Source organism: Zalophus californianus, chromosome 4 (assembly GCF_009762305.2).
Source record: "Zalophus californianus isolate mZalCal1 chromosome 4, mZalCal1.pri.v2, whole genome shotgun sequence".
Lineage (NCBI taxonomy): Eukaryota > Metazoa > Chordata > Mammalia > Carnivora > Otariidae > Zalophus > Zalophus californianus.
This window is the reverse complement of record NC_045598.1, coordinates 113,282,474-113,308,450: the sequence shown is the minus strand read 5'-3', so window position 1 is coordinate 113,308,450 and position 25,977 is coordinate 113,282,474. Positions and strand designations below refer to the sequence as shown.

The following is a 25,977-nucleotide window of genomic DNA, read 5'->3' as shown; positions in this document are numbered from 1 at the left end:
TTTTGTAGACTATGTTTCCTTATTTTCTAAATCTGGACTGAAATACATGACTGACAGTTTTCTTCCAACAGATTGGTTTTTGGTTAACCTGAGGGATAAAATAAGTTGATATTTTAATATCTTCATTCACTTCATTGATTCTTTTTTATCATACAGTTTCTGGGTGACTTCAGTGTGTGAGCTACTATATTATTTATTTTTCATAATATTTGTTTTACTTTATATTTATTGTCTTCTTGAAAGAGCCCACATCTATCTATGCATTTTTCCTTCCATCCATCCATACATACATACATGCATCATTCCTCAACAAATGTTTATTGATCATTTGTCATACATAAGAACATTTAGAAGTTTATGGATTTTCTGATCAGGTAATATTTCTAGAAAAACTGGGACATTTGATAAAGAATAAGTTTCAATCTTTATCTCTCATACCACTTAAAGGAAGAATAATTTTTTAATAGAAGATAATATTGTTTAATGTATTATTTGAATTTTTAATGAGAATGCTAATGATATAGATGTCCAAATTGTGTATGTTATGGGATTGGAGAATTTTGTGACATGAATTATGATCTGTACTGTAAAGTGAAACATACTACCAGCAGTATGTACATTTATACAAATAAGTTACAGATACTATAGAAAGAAATAGGTTGAGTAAAATTCTTCCTACAAGAGATCTTTTCTTCTTTTAGCCTGTTGTATTACTAACATGACAATTCATTAGAAATAAGATTTTGTATTATGGTAAAAACTGGTGATAGTAGATAATGTTCACCATAATACTCAGCTGGTTGGTCCTTCTTTTAAACTTCCACAATGTTGGTAAGCTTTCTGAGGGTGACACAAAAATTCCTACCTGTGACACCAAAAATGGATAATCCAATGACTTCTCATTCAGGGCTTCAGCTATGTTACAGGCAGAATCTCAACCAGGGGCTCAACTACGCTGTCAACCTGATATTTCAAACAGGATGATTTACAGGCATGGAATGCAGATGGAAGCAGATTTGTGAAAACCCATTTATGAGCCTTAAAACAAAAGGATTTGCCATGGAATGAGCAAATATGTAGGTTAATTCTGAGCATATCTCTATTGCAAATAGCTTTCAAAAAAGCAGTCCCTTCCTCTTTGTGTATTTTTAGCGAGAGGAACTGAAGTTGCACTTTCAAACAGTTGTGCTATTGTGGCCACTTTCTCAGCATGTTGATTTCTCTGTCTTGCTATCCTATTCTATAATGTAGTGAGGTCATAGACATTTACTTAACATCTTTAGCTCTTTGGATGAGATGTTACTGCTGATCTCACTGTGGGGTAAATTATGGTGCAAAAATACCATTACAGAAAACCAGCCATGGTAATAACGGATTGGTAAAGAAAAGAGGGCAAACCATTTTTCTATAAATCATAAACAAATACTCATTTTTTTCAGTTTTGACTGTGTGTAGATTTAGTAGGGCTAACACAGGGGGAAAATACTTTGTTTTTGCAAAAGGTATATTTTGGAACTCTTAAGAGTGTAATGTACTCATTCATTCATCTCTTTGTTGAACCAAATTACATCTTGGTGACCATGCTCAATTCCTGACACAGAACCTGTGGGCTGTGTTGCAGATGTTTACAGAATAGTAGCTAAGGAAGGGGGAAAGATACATTGAGGGCACAGTTGAGCTTTCCTTTTTTTCTTTCTTTCTTTTCTTTATTATTATTTTTATTATTTTTATATTAATCACCATACATTACATCATTAGTTTTTGATGTAGTGTTCCATGATTCATTGTTTGTGTATAATACCCAGTGCTCCATGCAGAACGTGCCCTCTTTAATACCCATCACCAGGCTAACCCATCCCCCCACCCCCCTCCCCTCTAGAACCCTCAGTTTGTTTTTCAGAGTCCATCGTCTCTCATGGTTCATCTCCTCCTCCGATTTCACCCCCTTCATTCTTCCCCTCCTACCTTTTTTTTTTTTTTAACATATAATGTATTATTTGTTTCAGAGGTACAGGTCTGTGATTCAACAGTCATACACAATTCACAGCACTCACCATAGCACATACCCTCCTCAATGTCTATCACTCAGCCACCCCATCCCTCCCACCCCCACCATTCCAGAACCCTCAGTTTGTTTCCTGAGATAAATTATTCCTCATATCAGTGAGATCATATGATACAGGTCTTTCTCTGATTGACTTATTTCGTTCAGCATAACACCCTCCAGTTCCATCCACATCATTGTAAATGGCAAGATTTCATTCCTTTTGATGGCTGCATAATATTCCATTGGGTATATGTGTGTGTGTGTGTGTGTGTGTGTGTGTGTATATATATATATATATATCTCACATCTTCTTTATCCATTTGTCTGTAGATGGACATCTTGGTTCTTTCCATAGTTTGGCTATTGTGGACATTGCTGCTATAAACACTGGGGTGCATGTACCCCTTGGGATCCCTACATTTATGTCTTTGGGGTAAATTCCACAAGTGCAATTGCTGGATCAAATGGTAGCTCTATTTTCAACTTTTTGAGGAACCTCCATACTGTTTTCCAGAGTGGCTGCACCAGCTTGCATTCCCACCAACAGTGTAGGAGGGTTCCCCTTTCTCCACATCCCCTCCAACATCTGTTGTTTCCTGACTTGTTAATTTTAGCCATTCTGACTGGTGTGAGGTGCTATCTCACTGAGGTTTTGATTTGGATTTCCCTGATGCCAAGCGATGTTGAGCACTTTTTCATGTGTCTTTTGGCCATTTAGATATCTTCTTTGGAAAAATGTCTGTTCATGTCTTCTGCCCATTTCTTGATTGGATCATTTGTTCTTTGGGTGTTGAGTTTAGAAGTCCTTTATAGATTTTGGATACTAGCCCTTTATCTGATATGTCATTTGCAAATATTTTCTCCCATTCTGCTGGTTGTCTTTTGGTTTTGTTGACTGTTTATTTTGCTGTGCCAAAAGCTTTTTATCTTGATGAGGTCCCAATAGTTCATTTTTGCCCTGGCTTCCCTTGCCTTTGGCGATGTTTCTGGGAAGAAATTGCTGCGGCTGAGGTCGAAGAGGTTGCTGCCTGTGTTCTCCTGTAGGATTTTGATGGACTCTTGTCTCACATTTAGGTCTTTCAATGATTTTGAGTCTATTTTTGTGTGTGGTGTAAGGAAATGGTCCAGTTTCATTCTTCTGCATGGGGCTGTCCAATTTTCCCAACACCATTTGTTGAAGAGACTGTTTTTTTTCCATTGGACATTCTTTCCTGCTTTGTCAAAGATTAGTTGACCATAGAGTTGAGGGTCCCTTTCTGGGCTCTCTATTCTGTTCCATTGATCTATGTGTCTCTTTTTGTGCCAGTACCATACTGTCTTGATGATGACAGCTTTGTAATAGAGCTGGAAGTCCGGAGTTGTGATGCCACCAGCTTTTTCTTTTTCAACATTCCTCTGGCTATTCGGGGTCTTTTCTGGTTCCATACACATTTTAGAATTATTTGTTCCATTTCTTTGAAAAAAGTGGATGGTATTTTGATGGGGATTGCAGTGAATGTGTAGATTGCCCTAGGTAGCATTGACATCTTCACAATATTTGCTCTTCCAATCCATGAGCATGGAACGTTTTTCCATTTCTTTGTGTCTCTCTTAATTTCTTTCATGAGCATTTTATAGTTTTCTGAGTACAGATTCTTTGCCTCTTTGGTAAGATTTATTCCTAGTTATGATTTTGGGTGCAATTGTAAATGGGATCAACTCTTTAATTTCTCTTTCTTCTGTCTTGTTGTTGGTGTATAGGAATGCCACTGATTTCTGTGCATTGATTTATATCCTGCTACTTTACTGAACTCCTGTATGAGTTCTAGCAGTTTTGGGGTGGAGTCTTTTGGGTTTTCCACATAAAGTATCATATCATCTTCAAAGAGTGAGAGTTTGACTTCTTCTTTGCCAATTCGGATGCTTTTTATTTCTTTTTGTTGTCTGATTGCTGTGGCTAGTAATTTTAATACTATGTTGAATAGCAGTGGTGATAGTGGACATCCCTGTGGTGTTCCTGACCTTAGGGGAAGAACTCTCAATTTTTCCCCACTGAGAATTATATTTGCTGTGGGTTTTTCATAGATAGCTTTTATGACATTGAGGTATGTACCCTTTATCCCTATACTCTGAGGAGTTTTTTTTTTTTAATATTTATTTATTTGACAGGAGAGAGAGAGCAAGAGCAGGAACACAAGCAGGGGGAGTGGGATAGGGAGAAGCAGGCTTCTGCCAAGCAGGGAGCCTGATGCAGGGCTCAATCCCAGAATCCTGGGATCATGACCTGAGCCAAAGGCAGACACTTAATGACTGAGCCACCCAGGTGCCCCAACTCTAAAGAGTTTTGATCAAGAAAGGATGCTGTACTTTGTCCAGTGCTTTTTCTGCATCTATTGAGAGGATCATATGGTTCTTGTTCTTCTTTTATTAATGTATTCTATCACATTGATTGATTTGCAGATGTTGAACCAACCTTGCAGCCCAGGGATAAATCCCACTTAGTCGTGGTGAATAATCCTCTTAATGTACTGTTGGATCCTATTGGCTAGTATTTTCGTGAGAATTTTTGCATCCATGTTCATTAAGGATATTGGTCTGTAATTATCCTTTTCGGCGGGGTCTTTGTCTGGTTTTGGGATCAAGGTAATGGTGGCCTCATAAAACAACTTTGGAAGTTTTCCTTCCATTTCTATTTTTTTGGAACAGTTCAGAAGAATAGGTATTAATTCTTCTTTAAATGTTTGGTAACATTCCCCTGGGAAGCCATCTGGCCCTGGGCTTTTGTTTTTTGGGAGATTTTTGATGACTGCTTCAATGTCCTTAGTGGTTATAGGTCTGTTCAGGTTTTCTATTTCTTCCTGGTTCAGTTTTGGTAGTTGATACATCTCTGGAAAGCATCCATTTCTTCCAGATTATCTAATTTGCTGCCACAGAATTGCTCATAATATATAAACAATATATAATTGTTTGCATTTCTTTGGTGTTGGTTGTGATCTTTCCTCTTTCATTCATGATTTTGTTGATTTGGGTCATTTCTCTTTTCTTTTTGATAAGTCTGGCCAGGGGTTTATCAATCTTGTTAATTCTTTCAAAGAACCAGCTCCTAGTTTCGTTGATCTGTTCTACTGTTCTTTTGGTTTCTATTTCATTGGTTTCTGCTCTGATCTTTATTATTTCTCTTCTCCTGCTGGGTTTAGGCTGTATTTGCTGTTTTTTCTCTAGCTCCTTTAGGTGTAGGGTTAGGTTATGTATTTGAGACCTTTCTTGTTTCTTGAGAAAGGCTTGTATTGCTATATACTTTCCTCTTAGGACTGCCTTTGCTGCATCCCAAAGATTTTGAACAGTTGTGTTTTCATTTTCATTTGTTTCCATGAATTTTTTAAAATTCTTCTTTAATTTCCTGGTTGACCCATTCATTCTTTAGTAGGATGTTCTTTAGCCTCCATGTATTTGAGTTCTTTCCGACTTTCCTCTTGTGATTGAATTCTAGTTTCAAAGCATTGTGGTCTGAAAATATGCAGGGAATGACTGCATATTTTAACTGACTGCTCCCATGTTAGGGGCATAGATATTTACAATTGTTAGATCTTCTTGTTGGATAGACCCTTTAAGTAGGATATAGTATCCTTCCTCATCTCTTATTACAGTCTTTGGTTTAAAATCTAATTTGTCTGATATAAGGATTGCCACCCCAGCTTTCTTTTGGTGTCCATTAGCATGGTAAATGGTTTTCCACCCCCTCACTTTCAGTCTGGGGGTGTCTTCGGGTCTAAAATGAGTCTCTTGCAGACAGCATATCGATGGGTCTTGTTTTTTAATACAATCTGATAGCCTGTGTCTTTTGATTGGGGCATTTAGCCCATTTACATTCAGGGTAACTACTGAAAGATAGGAATTTAGTGTCATTGTATTGCCTGTAAGGTGACTGTTACTCTATATTGTCTGTGTTCCTTTCTGGTCTATGCTGCTTTTAGGCTCTCTCTTTGCTTACAGGACCTCTTTCAATATTTCTTGTAGGGCTGGCTTTGTGTTTGCAAATTCCTTTAGTTTTTGTTTGTCCTGGAAGCTTTTTATCTCTCCTTCTATTTTCAATGACAGCCTAGCTGGAAATAGTACTCTTGACTGCATATTTTTCTCATTTAGTGCTCTGAATATATCATGCCAGTCCTTTCTGGCCTGCCAGTTCTTTGTGGATAGGTCTGTTGCCAATCTAATGTTTTTACCATTGTAGGTTATAGATCTCTTCTCCCGAGCTGCTTTCAGGATTTTCTCTTTGTCTCTGAGACTCATAAGTTTTATTATTAGATGTCGGGGTGTTGACTTATCTTTATTGAGTTTGAGGGCGGTTCTCTGTGCCTCCTGGATTTTGATGCCTGTTTCCTTCCCCACATTAGGGAAGTTCTCTGCTATTATTTGCTCCAATATACCTTCTACCCCTCTCTCTCTTTCTTCTTCTTCTGGGATCCCAATTATTCTAATGTTGTTTTGTGTTATGGTATCACTTATCTCTTGAATTCTTCCCTCGTGATCCAGTAGGTGTTTATCTCTCTTTTTCTCAGCTTCTTGATTTTCCATCAAGAAAATCAATCAGTGATCCTCTCTTCTGCCTCATTTATCCTAGCAGTTAGCACCTCCATTTTTTATTGTACCTCATTAATAGCTTTTTTGATTTTGACTTGGTTAGATTTTAGTTCTTTTATTTCTCCAGAATGGGTTTCTCTAATAACTTCCATACTTTTTTCAAGCCCAGCTAGTATCTTTAAAATCATCATTTTGAACTGTAGTTCTGATATCTTACTAATGTCCGTATTGATTAGGTCCCTGGCTGTCGGTACTGCCTCTTGTTCTTTTTTTGAGGTGATTTTTTCCATCTTGCGTTTTGTCCAGAGGAGAACAGATGAATGAGAGAACAAATGCTAACAGGGTAACAACGTCACCAGAAAATATACACTAAAGAAATCAGAAAAGATCTGAAACCATGGGAAAAGAACGGGAAAGAAAGAAAAAGGAAAAAGAAGAAAAAAAAAAAGAAAAAGATAAAAAGAAAAGAAAACAAAAAAACCAAAAAAACCAGAATATGATCAAATGTGATCAGGCTGGTGCATAGATCAGTGCCACACTAGATTTTGGGTGTATTTTTGTCTGTTAGTAGAAAGAAGAAAGTGCCTCCCAAGATTTTAAGAATGAAAAACTTATATATGTCCAAAAATAAGGGTTAATATGATGAAGGGATGGAATATGACTGTAAAGATGAAAATTATAGAAGATTTTATAATAGGAACTGAGAAGAATTTGGTTGAAAAAAGAAAGAAGAAGATTAAATAAATGGGAGACAATGTGATCAGGCAGGAGACTAGAACAAAGCCATACACTAGAGATTTAGGGTATATTTTGATCTGTTAGAAGAAACTGTATCTCAAAATTTCAAAGAGATAACAACTTATATATATATATATATACACCAAGAATAAGGATAACTACTCTGAAGGGATAGAACATGACTCTAAAATGAAAAATAAAAAATATTTTTTTAAAAAGGGATTGATAAGATGTTGGCTGAAAAAGGGAAAAAGAAAAATTAAAAGAAAATTTAAAAAATTAGCTTTGAAAGACTAAAGAATCATGGTACAAAAAGCCATGAATTCTATGTGCAGTTTCCCCTAGCTCTGGAGTTCTGCTCTTCTCATTGATCGGTAAACTTGGTCTTGGCTGGCTGTTCGTGCTGATCTTCTGGGGGAGGGGCCTGTTGCCATGGTTCCCAAATGTCCTTTGCCAGAGGCAGAATTGCCCTGCCCTTGCTGGCCCCGGCTAAGTAATCTGCTCGGGTTTGCTCTCGGGAGCTTTTGTTCCCTGCAAGCTTTCCGTACAGCTTTGGAGGACGAGAGTGAAAATGGTGGCCTCCCAATCTCTGCCCGGGAGGAGCTGAGAACTCGGGGCCCCCCTCCTCAGTGTGCCCCCAGAGAAAAGCAGTCAATCACTTCCGTCTCCCCAGTCTCCAGCCGCACTCCGTGCTCACCCGGCCTGTGACCGAGCATTTCTATCCCTGACACACGGCCCTGTGTGGAGTCTCCAAACCCAGCAGATCCCTGTGGTGTGCTGCCACGCCACTCTTCTCAGGAGAGGAGGGGAGTCTCCCTGGATCTTCTGCTTGTTGGGTCCCTGCTAGAGGAGCAGTGCACCGACTGTGCAGCAGATCACAGTTTATGGCAACCCTGAGCTGAGAGCCCGCGCCTCGGCTCTGTCTCTGCAGCCAGCTTCCCTGCTCCGATACCTGGGAGCCCTGCTGCACTCAGGCACCCCCGGGCTTTCTGTGACCCCGAGGCTCCTGAGACCACACTGTCCCAGCGAGCGTTTTACCCCCTGCTTTGCGACTGGAGCGACCTCCCTCAGTGGAGCAGACTTCTAAAAGTTCTGATTTTGTGCCCCGTTGCTCTATCACTTGCTGGTAGAGGCTGACAGGCCCCCTTCCCTGCTGTCTATCTTCCCAGATATTGCCTCAGATTCACTTGTCCACACTTCCTACCTTCCCAAAAATGGTCATTTTTCTGTTCAGAGTTGCTGCTATTCATTTCTTTGATCTCCTGTTGAGTTTGTAGGTGTTCAGAATGGTTTGATCCCTAACCAGCTGAATTCCTGGGACCAGACAAAATCCAGGTCTCCTACTCCTCTGCCATCTTGCTCTGCCCCCCTGTTTTTACTTTTGATCCACATATAAGTATTTGTCTTTCTCTGTCTGACTTAATTCACTCAGCATATGCTTTCAAGGTCCATCCATGTTGGTGCAAAGGCAGATTTCATTCTTTTTTATGACTGAATAATATTTCATTGTATATATCACATTTTAAAAATCTGTTCATCTATTCATGGACTATTAGATTGCTTCTAACTCTTGGCTATTGTAAATAATGCTGCAATGAACTTGTGGGCACACATATCTTTTCCAATTAATGTTTTGTTTCCTTCAGATAAATACCCACAAGTGGAATTGTTGGATTATATTGTAGTTTTATTTTTTGAGGAAACTCCATACTGTCTTCCATAGTAGCTGCAGCAATTTACAACCCCACCAACAGTGCACAAAGGTTCCCTTTTCTTCATATCTTTGCCAACACTGTTTCTTCACCTTCTCCTCCTCCTCCTCCTCCTTCTTCCTCTTTGATAATAGCCATTCTAACATGTGTGAGGTGATATCTCACTGTATTTTTTATTTGAATTTCTCCAATGATTAGTGATATTGAGCACCTCTTAATGTGCTAATTGGCCGTTTCTATGTCCTCTTTGGGAAAATATTCAGATCCTCTGCCCATTTTTTTAGTTGGATTGTTTATTTTTTTTGTTATTGAGTTGTAGTTCCTTGTATATTTTGGATATTAGCCCCTTTTCAGTGATAGGCTTGAAAATATTTTCTCCCATTCAATAGGTTGCCTTTTCATTTTATTGACGGTTTCCTATGCTGTTACATAAGCTTTTTAGTTTGATATATCCCACTTACTTAGTTTTGCATTTGTTGTTTTGCTTTTGGTTTCAAATCCAAAAAAAATCATCACCAAGACCAATGTCAAGGAGCTTTACTATGTTTTCTTCTAGGAGTTTTATGGTTTCAGGTCTTACATTCAAATCTTTAATCCATTTTGAGTTAATTTTTATGTGTGGTATAAGATAGTGGTCCAGTTTCATTCTTTTGCATGTGACTGTCCGGTTTTCCCAACACCACTTATTAAAGAGAATGTCCTTTTCCTACTGTATACTCTTGACTCCTTTGTCATAAATTAATTGACCGCATGTATGTTGGTTTATTGCTGGGCTGTCTGTTCTGTTCCATTGATATCGGTCTCTATTTTTATGCCAGTACCATACTGTGTTGATTGCTATAATATAATAACTTTGTAATATAGCTTAAAATTAGGAAGTGTGATGCTTCTGGTTTTTGTTATTCTTTCTCAAGATTGTTTTTGCTATTCGAGGTCTTTTGTGGTCCCCTACAAATTTCAGGATTATATGTTCTAGTTCTGTGAAAAATGACATTGAAATTTTGATAAGGATTGCATCGAATCTGTAGATTTCCTTGAGTAGTATGGACATTTTAACAACATTTGTCCAATCCATAAGCATGGAGTTTATTTCCATTTATGTAATGTCTTTAGTTTCTCTCATCAATATCTTACAGTTTTCAGTATACAGATCTTTCACCTCCTTGGTTAAATTTATTTCTAGTTATTTTATTCTTTTTAATGTAATTGTAATGATTAGGTTTTTTAGTGAGGTTCATGGCTTTACAGAAGATATCACTATTAAGCATAATGCTTGAAACGGGTGGGTATTTTCTAGGGTAGGTTGGTGAGAAGGAATTCTAGAAAGAAAGAACAACACGTTGAAATCCATAAAAGCATGATACATCTTGAGGTGTTGTAGAGATTGAAAGCACTTTGACATGGCTAAAACATAGGTGTCAGAAGTATTCGCAGGTGAAAGGCAAGGAAGTAGGGGAATCAGGGAAGACTTCATATACCATATAAGCAGTTCCAGTTGGCCTCTGCTGACAGTGGAGAGCCACTGAAAGATTTTAAACTGGGAAGGTTAAAATAAATCAACAACAAAACAAAAAAGATTGCATTCCTACAGAAATCTTCCACAGCTGCGTGCAAGGGGAATATAAAGAGTGCATGAGGGGGTGCCTGGGTGGCTCAGTCGTTAAGCGTCTGCCTTCAGCTCAGGTCATGATCCCAGGGCCCTGGGATCGAGCCCTGCATCGGGCTCCCTGCTTGGTGGGAAGCCTACTTCTCCCTCTCCCACTTCCCCTGCCTGTGCTCCTGCTCTTGCTATCTCTCTGTCAAATAAATAAATAAAATCTTAAAAAAAAAAAAGAGCATGAGGATATAGATTGTCTGGATGGTGATGATGTAGGCACAGAACTTGCCCATGGTAGGACTCAGGGGGACTTGATAGCTATACAGATGTGTTCTTAGGTTTGTGATTTTGTGTCTGGGTGGATATTAGGAGCAAGGATTTGGGGAAAGTTGAGGTGCCTTGGTACCTTTATCTAATAGAGAGATCAAGTGGCTGGATTAATGTCAGGCATGGAGAATGTGGTAGATATCTAAGAAAAAGGTAGAGATTTGGTATGTCTGTGTTTGTGTATATACAAATGTATGTGTGTATACACACCCATGTTACTCATATAATTCACGTTTCCTTGCTTTTACATAGTTTCATAGAAAACAAAATAGTGGATAGGATTGCTCGAGAAGGTTAAGGGAGGAAAGAAGATGGTTGAAGGCACAGCCTTAGAGACATCAGCATTTAAGAGGCAAACAAAAAGAAAATAATCTGGAAAAGGAGTCTGAGACAGACTATTAGGAGAAAAAGGAGAAAATCCAGAAAGGCTTAAAGAGGAAGGGAGTTAACATTATCAAATGCCACCAAAAGACAAAGCAAAATGATAACTCAAACAAATTCATTGACTTTATCCATCAAGAATATATAGATGGGGGCACCTGGGGGGCTCAGTTGTTAAGCGTCTGCCTTTGGCTCAGGTCATGATCCCAGGGTCCTGGGATCGAGCCCCACATCGGGCTCTCTGCTCGGTAGGAAGCCTGCTTCTCCCCCTCCCACTCCCCCTGATTGTGTTCCCTCTTTCACTGTATCTCTCTCTGTTAAATAAATAAATAAGATCTTTTAAAAAAATAAAAAAAAATAAAATCAACCTTAAAAAAAAAAGTGCATAGATGGCCTGGGCCAGGACAATTTGAATGAAATGATAAAGGAGAAAGTCACCTTCAGTGGGTTGACAAATAAATGCAACAAAAACGCTAAATGTAGAGACTTCTTTTTTTTGGAAATAAAATTAGACTTTTTTCCTTCAGTTGTTATCATTGGCATGCAAATCTTGGTATGGGAGATAGAAGCAAAAATGTTAAATAATTTACTTAAATTATAGACAGAAATATATTTTCCAAAAAGACATCACATATTTGAGAAGTCAAGGTTATTGCAAAATCTAACGTCCTTTTCAGCTTCTCTGAAAGTTACAGGAATTAAGTAGTTGTATGTGGAGATTTGATTTCCAGTCATTGTCTCTGGCATACAGGTCACATTTCCCAATAGTCAGGCCAATCTGGTGTGTGACGCCCAGGTACAGAATTGCAAGTGTCAGTGTCTAGCTTCATAGAGGAAAAACTATACATTCAGTTAACTGAATTTCTCTTTTCTTTCTGAAAAGTGGATTTTGAATTAGAGTATGTTATCACTAATATTTACAAAAGTTGAGTTTTCATCTATGGATGAACATCTTATATGCAACGGAACTGAAACCTAACTTTTCATTTGTTTTATATTTCTAGTATTTCCTATTTTGCCTATTATGGACCATAGCTGATTCATCCCACTATTATTATTGTTGTGGTTGTTATTATTAAACGATCTGTCTCAGTACTTATGCTTGGGATGCAAACTGTGTGCTATGTATACAAAGATGACTTAGACATATTCCCTGTTCTTAAGGAGCTCCCAATTTAGCTGTGTTGGGTGGGAAGCACAGACACTATAATTAGAAAATTACAAATCTTGCATTTAAAATGTTATAATAACAGAATTTATATTGATGATGGTAATGTTACAACTGCTAACATTTAAGACATGCTAGGCACTATTCTAAATGATTTGTGTGAATTCTGATATTTAATACAATGGGCTGAGTATCATTGTCCACAGTTTATGATGAGGAACCCCAGAGAGAGTATGGGCTTGTCCAAAGCCACGTGGCTGGGGAGAGGCCAAGACCTATTTGAGTGTGCTTCATTGGTTATGAAGCCTGCACTCCGAACCACAGCACTAAACTGCCTCCCATTGCAAGGCCTTGAAGGAGCACATAGCACCCCAGAGAGAAGTTGTCAAGGAATGTTTCCTGAGGAAATAAAGGATGGATTTGGAGGCTCATGCCAATATTGCATTGTGGAACACAGTCTGGGCATTGACGGTGAGGGACACCCAGGTAGATAGTGCAGGTGACAGAGCTGCTATCACTGGCTGTGCCTCCTTCTGACCAACTGTGAGGCTGCTTCAAAGGTGATGCATTCAACGTTATCATGGAGGTGATATTTGCATGTTGTCTTGGAGGATTCTTGAGCATGTGATAGAGAAGAAAGGGAAGGGCGTTCCAAATAAAGGAACAGCATGTGCACATATGTAGAGTTATGAAACAGTGTGACCAACATGTGATTAAAACGTTTGGCCTATTTCACTCCAGGGTGCCTGGGGACAGGCAGGGAGGTGTGGAGCTAGATATGTGACATGCAAATAAGATCAACTTTATCCTGTGGCACAGGGCACCCCGGAAGTGAATCTCACCCCTGACAAATCCTTGGTCAGCAAATACATGGTGGAGAACCAGGTCAGGGGAGATCTTTCTGACTGCCCCAGAACAAAGTAGCAACCCAGTAGTAGGAAACAGCAAGGACAAACAAGATACATATAATCCAAGATAAAAATATAACCAAGTCTGATTTCAGGGATTCTGTAATATTCTTTCAGACTGTGTTTATTGGCTCATGAGACATACTTGTCTAGCGGGATCCAAGGGTGTTGGCCACTCTCCCAAGCACAGGGGCATTCAGACAAGCCATGCTTAACATGAAAAGAGGGGACAGAAATGTTAACATTGTTGCATAGTATCATAATGACCCTAATAGTGTGAATTATGTTAAGTAATTAATTTGAAAAGTTAAATCTTATTATTTTGAAATATATTTTCACCTAAATGACAAAGTTAGCAATGTCTTTACATTCAAGAAGTTACATTTGAGTTTTGGGTGAAAATTGAGTCACAGCTTCTTACTCCCCAAAAGACATTACTTTATGCAATGTGGTATATTATCACCTCAGAGTGAAACTTTGCTGCTGGCTGCTATTTTCACATGCAAATGAATGGGATTCAGTGAAGCTATTTAGCCTGCAGTCTAGTCCTTCAGGCACTGTGACATTTAGGACACATTAAACCACCTCATCTCCCTTGAAATCATTTATTTGACCTAGAAGAGAGGACTGCCCTTTAGTGACATCTGCTGGAAGGATCAGGTACATAAAGAAAGAAAAAAGTCTGGAACTGTTTTGTCGGGTTGTCTGTTCTCTTTAAGTTTCCACAGACAGGAACACCATGCTTCAAAATTATAATGCTTTCTTTTACATTTGGATGTCTTTAATGACCTGAGTAGTGCAGCTGGACACTCGTGTTCATACTGACTTACCTTGGACTGGTTCACACCTTCCACTGACTTTATCATTGTTAGCTCATTTGTGCACGTCAGGGGTGTTTGTTAATTCTAACCACATAACCTCTGAAAGACAAAGAATTTAAATGGAATGCCAACTGGTCTGAGGGAAGTGGGAATTTGGTTTAGGATAATGAGGTGGAAATTATACTAAAATGAAAACAAGGAAAACTGTTTTCTGATACAACCTCTGGTCCTTGGTGGCTGGCAGATGATGAATGTGCCCTTCCATTGTCCTGGGCCCGTTTTCCTCAGGACGAGTTTAAGGTAAGGTGGGAGTCTGTAGACAGTGCCTGCTTTGTAAGCACACACAATTGGGAGACATTCCCCAAGGCCACTTGCTTTGCTTTGAGGTGAATGAAATGTTTTGAATGAAATGTTCCAGCTCTGAAATCAACATATTAATACCTGCTTTGAAAAGGTAGTGTTAAGATTTAGCCAGGATGAATATGTACTCATATTCCACTTCTCTCCTCTCCCCTTTACTTTTCCCTCTTGTCTTACACATAGAGTCAGAGGTTGGACTAATTAATCTGTAAGACAACTTCTTTTGTCAGAGGTTGGACTAATTAATCTGTAAGACAACTTCTTTTTTAAAAGTTCAAGTTCTTTAAGATTGTAATAGCACTACTTATTTCTTGTAAGAAACTGGTATATTAGAGAAAAGTACAACCTAAGTCTTTGTGTGTGTGTGTGTGTATGTCCCCCTGTTACCTTCTAATTTTAACTTTCTAGGAGCACCTGATGGCTCTCAGTGCTTTAAGACCCTTTGTTTACTTGATTTCCTTATCCTGGGGATATTGTGAACAAGTGCAGTGGAAAGAGCTTCAATCCAAATTGGTTTAATTCATAGTTTGAGAGGTGATTATAATCCATTTCTGGAAAACAGCATGGAGCTGGGCTGGAAATTTCATTGAAGAGCAAAATGAAGAAGCTAAATTGAGAAACTATTATAAGGTTGTTCTAATATCTTCTGAAGTCTTTATAGTATTGTGATTTATGTATAGACACTTTCGCCATTATTGAAGATATGTAGGTAAGTATCAAACACGTGAAAAAAAAAAAAAAGGAAAAATGCCAGTACTATCTACCCAGCACCAACCCCAGGCAATGTTCACATGAGATCTACCCTTCCTTTCTTGTGCTCCTCACTTAGTGGTCTCAGCACAGCTAGTGATGATTTTCACTTGAACACTGCAACAGCACCTTGTCAGGAGTGGAGACCCCTCAGAGCCACCCTCCTCAGAGAATTCCAAGATGCAGATCTGACCTTGGGAGGCCCTTCAGTGACTGCGCATATTCCATACAGATTTGGAAAGCTTTGTTGAGCCTCCCTAGCCAGGGGTTCAACCCTTTCTTACCCATGGCATGTTTCATTCATTGAAACTACTTGCCTCTCCCTTACAAGGGATGGCGCTTGGCCAAGTGTGGGCCATGTCTTCAGAAAAGCTACACTGAATGAAGGAATGAATGGACACCATCATTTTCACTTTAGCCAGGAGGGTCATATTGGGTATGTTAGGGTTTTCTAGAGAAACTGAACCAATAGAATGAGGAGATCAATAGGATCTTTCCAACACAGAGCAAGAAAAAAGAGAGGGATTCATTTTAAAGAATTGGCTCATGCTCTTGTGGGGGCTAGCAAGTCTGAATTTTGATGAGGAGGCAGGCAGGACTTTAAAGTGTTCAGATGATCACTTTAGGATCCACATTATGGAGGGTATCTGCTTTATTCAAAGTCTACTGATTTTGGTGTTAATTACATATAAAAATATACCTTCACAGCAACATCTAGACTGGTGTTTGACCAAAATCCGGGTACCATGGCTTAGTCAAGTTGACACATAAATTACCCTTCATAACAGGTTAACATCAGTCCAGACAAACAGCAATGGATGATAGACTCAAGCTCTGGCTGCTTCACACTTGGTAGGCAGAAAATGAACCTGAGGTCAGGGAAAACCAAAGAACGTGATTGGAAATCAGGCAAGCCATGCATTGAGTGGTGTCCTGCAACTTCTCTTCCTCAGGCCTGGAAAATATTTTTCCAATTCCTACCCTGAAAGGCCTGCAAGATGGAAAGATAAAGAAGATGTTTTAGGGCAGCAGGAGAGGTTGTGGAGAGATCTCTTACGTTCTTCCCCTGATTCCAAGGTCTGGTCAGTCTAGACACCATGGATGAGGGAACGGCACGTGGGATAACAGCTGAGAAAAGAGATGGAGGCCAGGGCAGCTCTAGGAGTTAGGATCAGAGTAACAGGGAACCTGGCTACAGGGAGCAGAGTGCACTTATGACTTTGACTCCAGAGACAGACAGGAGGCAGGAGTGCACAGATGTGTGCTCCTGGGAGAGATGATGATAGCCGGGCTATCAGTAGTCATCTCACTCCCTCCTGCCCTTCCTGGAAGCCAGGGGAGACAAGAACCTGCTTACTGTTTTCCTGCAGTTTTATGCTTTTGACTATGGTGACTTAGTTGCATCCCCGCCTTCAACAGGAATGCTTTTGGCTCAAGTATGGATCTGCTTGATCTTTTTTTCATGAAGATAGGCTTTCTGCCAGAATGAATATTTCTCACTTATGAGAAAACAAGTAGCACACTCAGACTGAAATCAGCCTGCCTAAGTTGGTGCTCTCTGATAGCTTCCCTTGTTTGTTGTGCTCTCTCAGTGCTAGATTCTTAGCTAAAATGTCTAGGAATGGTCCCCTTTCGCTCAGGCATCTACTCACAATAAACCTGAAGGCCATCTCCAACCAGGGCACTATTAGGAGGACCCATACCACAGCAGGACCAGACAATCTGTTGGCCTGGGTATCACCTTCAAGAACTCAGATTTAGACTTTGATTTTATCTCCTAATGGCCTATGCATTCAGTCCCAGGGCAGGCTGATAGTGTTTTTCAAGAGCATCCCATTCATCTTACAACTTAAACTGGACTACCATCTGTGGACAATTACAATTTTATTTTTTATGTTTAAATACCCACTTGTTTAATGTTTTCAAAAATATGCCTTATGTTTGGCATTTATAAAATACACTGGGAACCTCAGACCTCTGGGCAAGGTCTAGCCTCTCTATCCCTCTGTGAGGTCTTTCGCTGGACTTTTCCACATAGACATAGTATAACTCTAACTAACCCACCCAGAGGGTGTGTAATGGGTGGTGATATGGGCATGGTGTGCCCTGTTCCCTGGAGGAACTAAATGACATGATCTTGAGCTATGTTAATGTGTTTGAGCCTAGTTCTGTTTGCTGTCTGTCCCTGCTTGTTCTCTGCCCCCTGTGTACAATGGGAGAATCATTTAAAACTCTTTTTGGAAGGAGATTCTTCTGGGTTGAATTTGAACTAAAACCCATCTCTTATTGGTTAAAAACATCAATTCCAAATTTCTCACCGTAAAAATCATTAAACGTTTCTTCTCCAGCTTTAGCAGCTTTAGATGGGGGTGGGCAGGCCAGACAGACAGATAGAAAGACAAACTCATGTTTAACCACTGCCAGTAAGCACTGTGTGCTCGGTTTTCATCTTGGTGCATTTCCTAAAGTTGCTTCTAAATTGGATTCCAGTGAACAATGAATGGGATGAAAATTGTGCTAAATAATAATAATTATTTTTATGAATATTATTTTATCAATATTACATATATCATAAAGGGATGAATTGTACAGGATATATAAAAATTCAATTTTCACTCTATGCAAAGAGTGAAAATATAATGCTATAACTTATGCTAAGGGAAGTTTTATATAAATGACAAATTTTGTGTGGGTGAAATTTTAGTGATCCATCTTGAACACAATAGAGGCAATATGGGAAAATAAATTATATTTTTGTATAAACTTATTTACACAGAAGGTAGCATGATCAAAATTTGGTGGTCATTTGAATTCAGATGATCTTTTAGTGTAATTTCATAAAAAGGTATGGTAAATACTACTTTCAGCAATTGTGTAACGCCCCATATGCAATCCTAAATGCAGCAATTAAAATTAGGAAGGGAAGTTTTTCCTTAGAGTTTTCATTTTTAATGTACCTAACTACACAAGTTTATGTGGTAGAATATACTAGCAAAGAAGATGAATGTTAACAGGCTAACTTTGGTGCATTTGAATATGCCTTATGGGAGTTTAAGTCAATGGGGAAATAATCTTTGGGTCTCTAGGTGTGTTTTGCTTCTCTGGAAGAAGTACCCTGTGGCTGCCTGAGCAATGAGAACTGTGGGTCATGTATCTCACAGTCCCCTGAATAACCCTTGGGACAGTGGACACTTTGCCACACTATTCTTGTGACAGGAGACCTTGGTTTTGCTTGCTAGTGAAGACAGGAGGGAATTTTGATAACCAACATACTTAACACCTTGACTCTTAAATCAATCCAGTGAAAAGTTTAAATTTGGTGATTAGTTCAAGCATCTTTTTGCATTATTTTTAATTACTTATATTACTGCTGTAGTATCTAATTGAAAATAAATTTGGAATTGACATCATTTTGTAAAACCGAGGCTGTGCATACACTATGATCTAGCAATCATAATTCTAAATATGTTCCAGAGAAACATTTCTTCATGTGCACAAGGAGACATGCATGCATGTTTATTGAAATATTATTTGTAAATGTTGTAAAAAATTGAAAACAGTCAAAATGGCTGTCAGTAAGGGAATATATAAATGAATGGTGGCCTGTCTGTATAGTGGAATATTACAGAACAGATGGGGATAAATATCTAGATCTTTATGTGCCAAGGAATGACCTAGAAGAGATGCAGTAGAGGGGGGGAAAAAGAAGTTTTAAAAACTATATAAAGTTTAATACCATTTTTGTAAATTCAAAAACACTAAATATTTTATATTTACCTGTATTATGTTAATTTTCATATTTTTATATGTATACATTTTACTTATATTTATTCATATCCCTGTGTATGTTTGTGTTTCTGAAGAGAGGCATTACACTCAGGAGAGAGATTATATGAGGGCAAAGGAGACATAGCTAAAATTAAGATAGTGGTTAAAAGAGACTTTTACTTTACTTGTAATATATTTTTATATGTGATTTGTGTAATCAAAACAAAAATGTGTGGAACTATGAATAGAAGCAACTGTATCAAGTGAAAGCAGTTGTTAATTCTGGATATGGACAATAAAGAGTATTCTTTTCTCATTTGTACTTTTCTGAATTTTTAAAAAATTTCAAAGCCTAAAAAAAGGAAAGTGATTTATCCTTTTATATTTACTCCCTTCTTGTATTGTTGGAAGCTCAGTTTGGGAGGACTATTAGGATTTATGGTTTGATGTGAGAGGAGAGTCCTTTTTGTAATTTAAAGCTACTGTGTTGAAGGGAAACCATAGGTCTAGGGTATTTGGATTTATGTAACTTTATCTCTTATATGTTTATAGTGAGAATTTCACATCATTTATAAAGTTTCTTTTAAAAATATAGTACAGATGCATCAAATAGCAATGTATGATGTTTAAGCAGTGCATTCCATCTTACAAAGAGGTATATTCACATTGAGTTATTTTAATTGAATACCTTTGAAAAAATTTCATGCATCTTTTTTATTTCTTGGTGTCAGGATTTAATTGAATGATTTTAATTGAAAAAGCTCCTATAAAATTGTACATATTCTTCCAAAGTCAACTCAAGAGAAACATAAAATGATAGAATTTTAAGGTAATCTTACAAAGATTTTTGAATCAAGTATTCTAAAGAAGAACTTTTTATGGTGGTGAAAGATTTTATTTTGAGAAATTAGTTGAGGGGAAGTAGATGTTTTGTTTTTTGTTTTTCCTTTTGTGTTTGTTCTTCTGACACACTAATGTCTGGCTTTAGTCACCTCTTGAAGAGCACCTGATTAACATTTCCACCAAAATCATAGGCAGCAGAGTGGGTTCTTCTTTCACTGATAGAGAGGGTCTAGGCAGACCAATACCTAAGTTGGCTATCTGTGCAGAACATTTTGTTTGTTGCTCTGTTGTACCATTAATACTTTATATACGAATGCTGTAATTATTTGTTTGTAATCCTCAATTCAACTGTGCCTGCTCAGTAGCAGGGACCATATATTGCACATCTTTGTGTCCCTATTACATAACACAATATGTGGCATGTAGTTGGCACTCAATAATTTACATGCTGAATAAAATAATGTATTAATTGATGAAAGAGAATGTTGGTTGTCTCTCTTATACTAATTGTTTTGTTGACTTGTTTTAATACTTCCTTAGAAGGCTGTTATATTCCTGGGCTATGAAGAAAAATTAACTAATTAATAATAATTTTGCCTAAATCCAAGTAATGGTGTTATGTTGAATTGATAAGTGACATCTGATCTATCAATATTGTCCAAATTAATTATGCTCATTTGGCATGTTGCCATATATAGAATTTATTTTAGTGCCATATAAATATAACCTAAAGGAAATGGTATAACTGCCTTTAACACCTTGAAGAACTCTGTAAGTAGCTGCACTTGTCTGGCACCTTTGGACTAGCATATAGCTCTTGATGTGCATAATCTGCTATAAACAATGTACCTGCCTAATGATTATGCATAATGTACCTAATTCTGTCTTATGTTTAGTCCTTTAGTGCCATAATTTGGCTATAAAAGGATAATTAGTTTTCAAGTTTCTGGAAATAACAGCACCACTGGAATCCACATATTATAATCTTTCTCCCTCTTTTTATGTTTCCAGAGACTTGAGGTTTAACAGAATACGAGAAATTCCTGGGAGTGCCTTCAAGAAACTCAAGAATTTGAACACTCTGTGAGTACTTATTGCTTATCTGTGAGGTTTCTAAAAATACAATCTACTTGCATTGCAGTTTGCCATAAAAAGTCATTTGGAGAGTAAAGAACAGCTAGTATGGGAGTGAAAACTTGCTGGTGCTCTCGTAACCAGAAGTTCTCTGCTTCTTTCCACAGCCTATATTTTTGTTACCTTCTGAATCTGTGAGAAATTCCTACTTATCTAATTGTCCTTTATATTCTATTTGTTTATAAAAGCTTCATGGATGAAGAAACTGAGAAAGAATAGTTAAATAATTTGTCTATGGGTCTCATAGCCAAAGCAATAGGCATGAAATTAAAATTCATGGTCTTGTGATTATGAAGTCCATACTTTCACCAACATGCCACTGGATCTCCTTATTTGTAATACCACAAATATCTTTAAAGTCATGTATTTTGAGGAAAAGCTACAACTTTATGGTTAAGTTTCGATAAAAATTTTCAATGTGTAAAAATACTCATTTTATTCATTCAAGAGATTTTATTATCTGTGGTCTGCTTAGCAGTTTGCTGGCTTTGGGTCCAGACCAAAATACACAGGAGTCTGCTATGGTATAGCAGATAATCTGACCTTGCAGATAATCAGTAAACAAAGATTCAACTGTAAAAACTGTAAAACATGTAATAGAAATATGGCAACTACTATAATGGAAGAGAGTAGAATGCTATGATAGATGATGACAGGGGGCTTACAGGTATTAACATTGCTCAATATTTAAAATTACTTGTGTTGCACTTAGATTAATCCATAAGGTAAAATCACTGGAAGTTAAGAATGTACAGTGTTGTTAGAACTATGTGGGTACATCAATCTTCTTGACATAATATTTTCATAATTGAGTTAATAATATTTTCAACCTAGCTGAATTTATCACCATATTACAACCAAGCTAGTCCTTCTAACTTCAAGGTTGAGATTATAACTTTATACTTGTGCTTTTCCCACCTGGATTCTTTCCAATAACTGATGCCTGAATACATATACTTTATCACAATATCTCTGGTTGGGGTGATGTAAGAGCATAAGGAAGTAAGGACTGCAAGGTTTATTTCCTATTTAACAATAAAGCAGTTGTTCTCAAACCATATTATATAAAAAAGTTTCCTGGAGAGCTTGTGGACATGAAGATGCCTAGTCCTCGTCCCCAAAGATTCTGATTTAAGACTTCTCAGGAGAGACTTAAAGATTTGCATTTTAACGAGTATCTCCAGGGGGTCTGACACTTGGGGAACACCTTCGCTGAAGCGTTCAACCACTATCTACTGAGATGTGTAGATGATAGAAAACCAAATATCTTATTAATCAAATGTTACCAAGTGTTATCAAATCCATTCTTCCATTATAGTTGCCACTTAAAAGTTTTTTGAGGAGTGTAGCAAAGTGATGATCTTTATTGCAGTTTGGCCACATTTTGGAGTTATAGCACACAACACTGTAATTATTAATGAACAGTCCATCTCCTCATTTGGTAGAAACCATACTTATTATTAATTTATGTCTAAATATTTTTATTAAAAAAACAAAATGAAATAATTATCATTTGTGGTGTTAATTACAAGCCTTATTCTATACTGGTTGCTTTATGTATATTAGCTCCATTTCTCACTCCATTTCATACTGTGTGATAGATGTTATTATTTCCATTTTACAGATTAGGAAACTGAGACTAATAACTGTAGTGTAATTTATCCACATTCATACATCTAGAAAGGGGCAGAGTCAAGATTCACACACACATTGATCTGTTAACTGCTGGGCTGTATGGTTTCTCATGATAGATTTTTAGGAAGCCTAGTTCCCTGGAATAACAGGTGATGGATAACTTAAGTAGTAAGTTGTGTAAGAAGGAAAGAAGTGAGATCAGAAATGGGACACTGGAAGACTGCTGGGGTTGGAGATAACTTGTGCTAGAGCTGTGTGGTGAAGCCCCAATTGCTCAATGAGTTCTGAGGACCCAACAGAGTTATACTTATAATGCAGGTATGTTCATGAAAGTTAGGGAAAAATAAACATTTTAGCTGGTGTAATTACTGACTTTCTTGTTGTATGTTTTTTTTAACTACCAAATTACCAAATTTTGTAAGAAAATCTCAATATTTAAAATATTTCTCAAATAAGATATTATTATAAGGTATGATATTATGTTTTATATAATGTGATGGGAAATCTTCACTATGCCTCATTTTATGAGAGCTTTTTATCATGTTTATGAATCAACAGTCACTATTTCATTTATTTGTTTTTATTTTAAGATCTGGCATAGTGTTTTCTTTTCTCTCAAGACTTTGAAGGATTGATATTTAATGGTTTGTCAAAGGTGTTACTCTGTTAAGTAGCCATAACTTTAGTTAAGATATTTGATTTGTCTTTAAGGTTATTCTGTGATGTAGCAAGGGAACAAAATTTCCTGCAGTAAATACTAGTGTAGTTTTCTAGTTGGAGGTATGCAGGACAATTTTTAAAAAGCATTAATTTCTGGGATAATAGAAACATGTAGATTAGATTTGGCTTTCCACCCATTATTAGTAATAAGGCTTTGGTTGGATCACTTTGTAACTTCTTTAGTTTGTAACTTGCTTTTAAGATGAAAAAATAACCACACATGGTTTTATGCTGAGTTAGCCAGGATCATACACACTATCCAGGTGAAAAAAAATCGCAAAGATCTGAATAAAATACAAAAAGCAACTCTTTGGAAGTTCAGATGGCAATGAAAGCAGCCAAGATTTGAGTAACTAAAATCTGGGAAAGAAAGGAAACTCATTGAGCTGACTCAAACCTTCTGTGCAACTTTTCCTTCTTTGGCGATTTGCCAAATCAAGATGCAGAGCATGGAGGATGAAAAGAAGGCAATAGCCTAGATTTCATGTCAGTCTCACTGGACTGGGAAGACAAAGATTGGAAGTTAAGACCACCAAGACAACCAGCACTAGAAGGCCAGGATACTTGAAAGAAGGCAGGTGCAGAATAGTGAGATGAAGATTTTGCCAGCCATTTCATTGAGGTACTTGCTAACTTAGAACTGAAACACATAGGGAGAGGGTACCAGGAAGACAAGGAGAAAGCAGCTATTAAGACTTAAAAAGCTAATCAGAGATTTTGGCCACTTCAATGTACCAGAGAAACAAAAAGAAGACTTTAGGGCCCATCACAGAAAAAAGCCCCTGATAAATACCCCTGGTTTTATTTTTTTTTAAAGATTTTATTTATTTATTTATTTTTAAAAAGAGAGAGAGAGCGAGCAAGAGAGAGGGAGAGAAAGCAGAGGGAGAGGGACAAGCAGACTCTGTGATGAGGGCTTGATCTCACGACCCTGAGATCATGACCTGAGCCAAAACCAAGAGTCAGATGCTTAACTGACTGAGCCACCCAGGTGCCCCAATACCCCTGGTTTTAATTTTGTACTCCTAAAAAGCTATGCCCTAGAAGCAATGGACCATCCTAGACTGGGAGAAGGTGATCTGCTGTATTCTTTCTGCCTCCTAAAAACAAATCAAACCTTCTCTGGAAAAATATAAAATGATCCCAACCCTCTACAATTTTTCACTCACAACATCAGTCAATAAAAGATGTCCAAGCATGCCACGAAAACCAAGAGAAAAAAAAAGAGAACCAAAGAAGCTATGTTGAAGATTTTGAAGTTATAAAACACAGACTTTAAAATAATTAGAATTAACATATTTAAGGTAATATATGAAATGATAAAAATTTTCACCAGATAAGAAGTAATTACTATGTTTTTCTTAGACCTAAGAAGATCATTCCATTTAGGAATTGAGTGGACTGATTCAATCATAGATTAGAATATGGCAGAAGGGAGAATCAGAGTCCTGAAAGATAGGTTATTAAAAATTACCCAGAGAGAAGCACATCGGGGGAAAAAAGATGGAAAACACAGAAAAAGAGAGTAAAAGACAGGGACATGACAAAAATATCTACATGTAATTGGAAGATGACAAAGAAAATAGGACAGGGGAATATTTGAAGAAATTTTAAACACCAATGTTCTTCTAAAACAAAAGATAACAAGTCAACAGTTTCAAGAAGCCTTATGAAATTATGTAGGCTAAATATATAGAGAACTACACTCAGTCACATTGTAGTATATTTGCTGAAAACTAAAGACAAATGGGTCATTTAAAAAAATATTTTTTGGGTAAACATACATTATCTTTTAAGAAATAGCCATAGAAATGGTGAAAGTTAAAAACAATGGAAAGGCATTTTGCTGGGAAAAAAAATAATGGAAAGACTTGAATTCTATTCACAGGGAAATTAGCCTTTAACAATGAAGGTAAAAAACCCAAACAAACAGACATTTGCAGAGACATAAAAGCTGAGATAATTTGCATTCAGTAGGCCTGCAAATTCTTTTTCCCCTCAGGCAGAAGGAAAAAGATGCAAAATGGAAATGCAGAAGTGTAGGATACAATGAAAAACACATAAAGGGTAAATATTTTGACAAACTTTAAATTATTTATTTCTTTTTTTAAAAGATTTATTTATTTATTTTAGAGTGTTTGAGCACACACCAGTGTGGGAAGGGGCAGAGGAAGAGAATTTTCAAGTATCCTCCTTGCTGAGTGCACAGCCCAACCTGGGTTTTGATATCATGACCCATGAGATCATGACCTGAGCCCAAACCAAGAGTTGGTTGATTAATCAACTGAGCCACCCAGGCACCCCATTTATTTCTTATAATAATAATGTGCATGTAACATATGTAGAATTAAAAGAAATGATAACAATAGGACAAAATATAGGAGGAAGTCAAATGGAATTAAAATGCTTTAAGGTATTTTTTTTGTTAAGAAAGTGCTAAAATTATCAACTAAAAGTAGACATTAATTAGGTCAGTATACTTGTTGATATTTCTGGGGTAACCACTAC

General features: G+C 37.4%; 1 protein-coding gene across 2 annotated transcripts in view; it reads left to right on the top strand.

The window, feature by feature from the left end:
* The window catches only part of PXDNL (peroxidasin like), a 481,521-nt gene that overhangs the window by 170,127 nt on the left and 285,417 nt on the right, over positions 1 to 25,977 (top strand). For both annotated transcript variants that reach the window (XR_003517612.2, XM_027581093.2), the window contains exon 2: positions 20,992 to 21,063. Coding sequence is in view for 1 of the 2 variants with exons in the window: in XM_027581093.2 (XP_027436894.1) it covers positions 20,992 to 21,063 (72 nt within the window). In the remaining variant the exon portion in view is untranslated. The remainder of the gene's footprint in view (positions 1 to 20,991; positions 21,064 to 25,977) is intronic.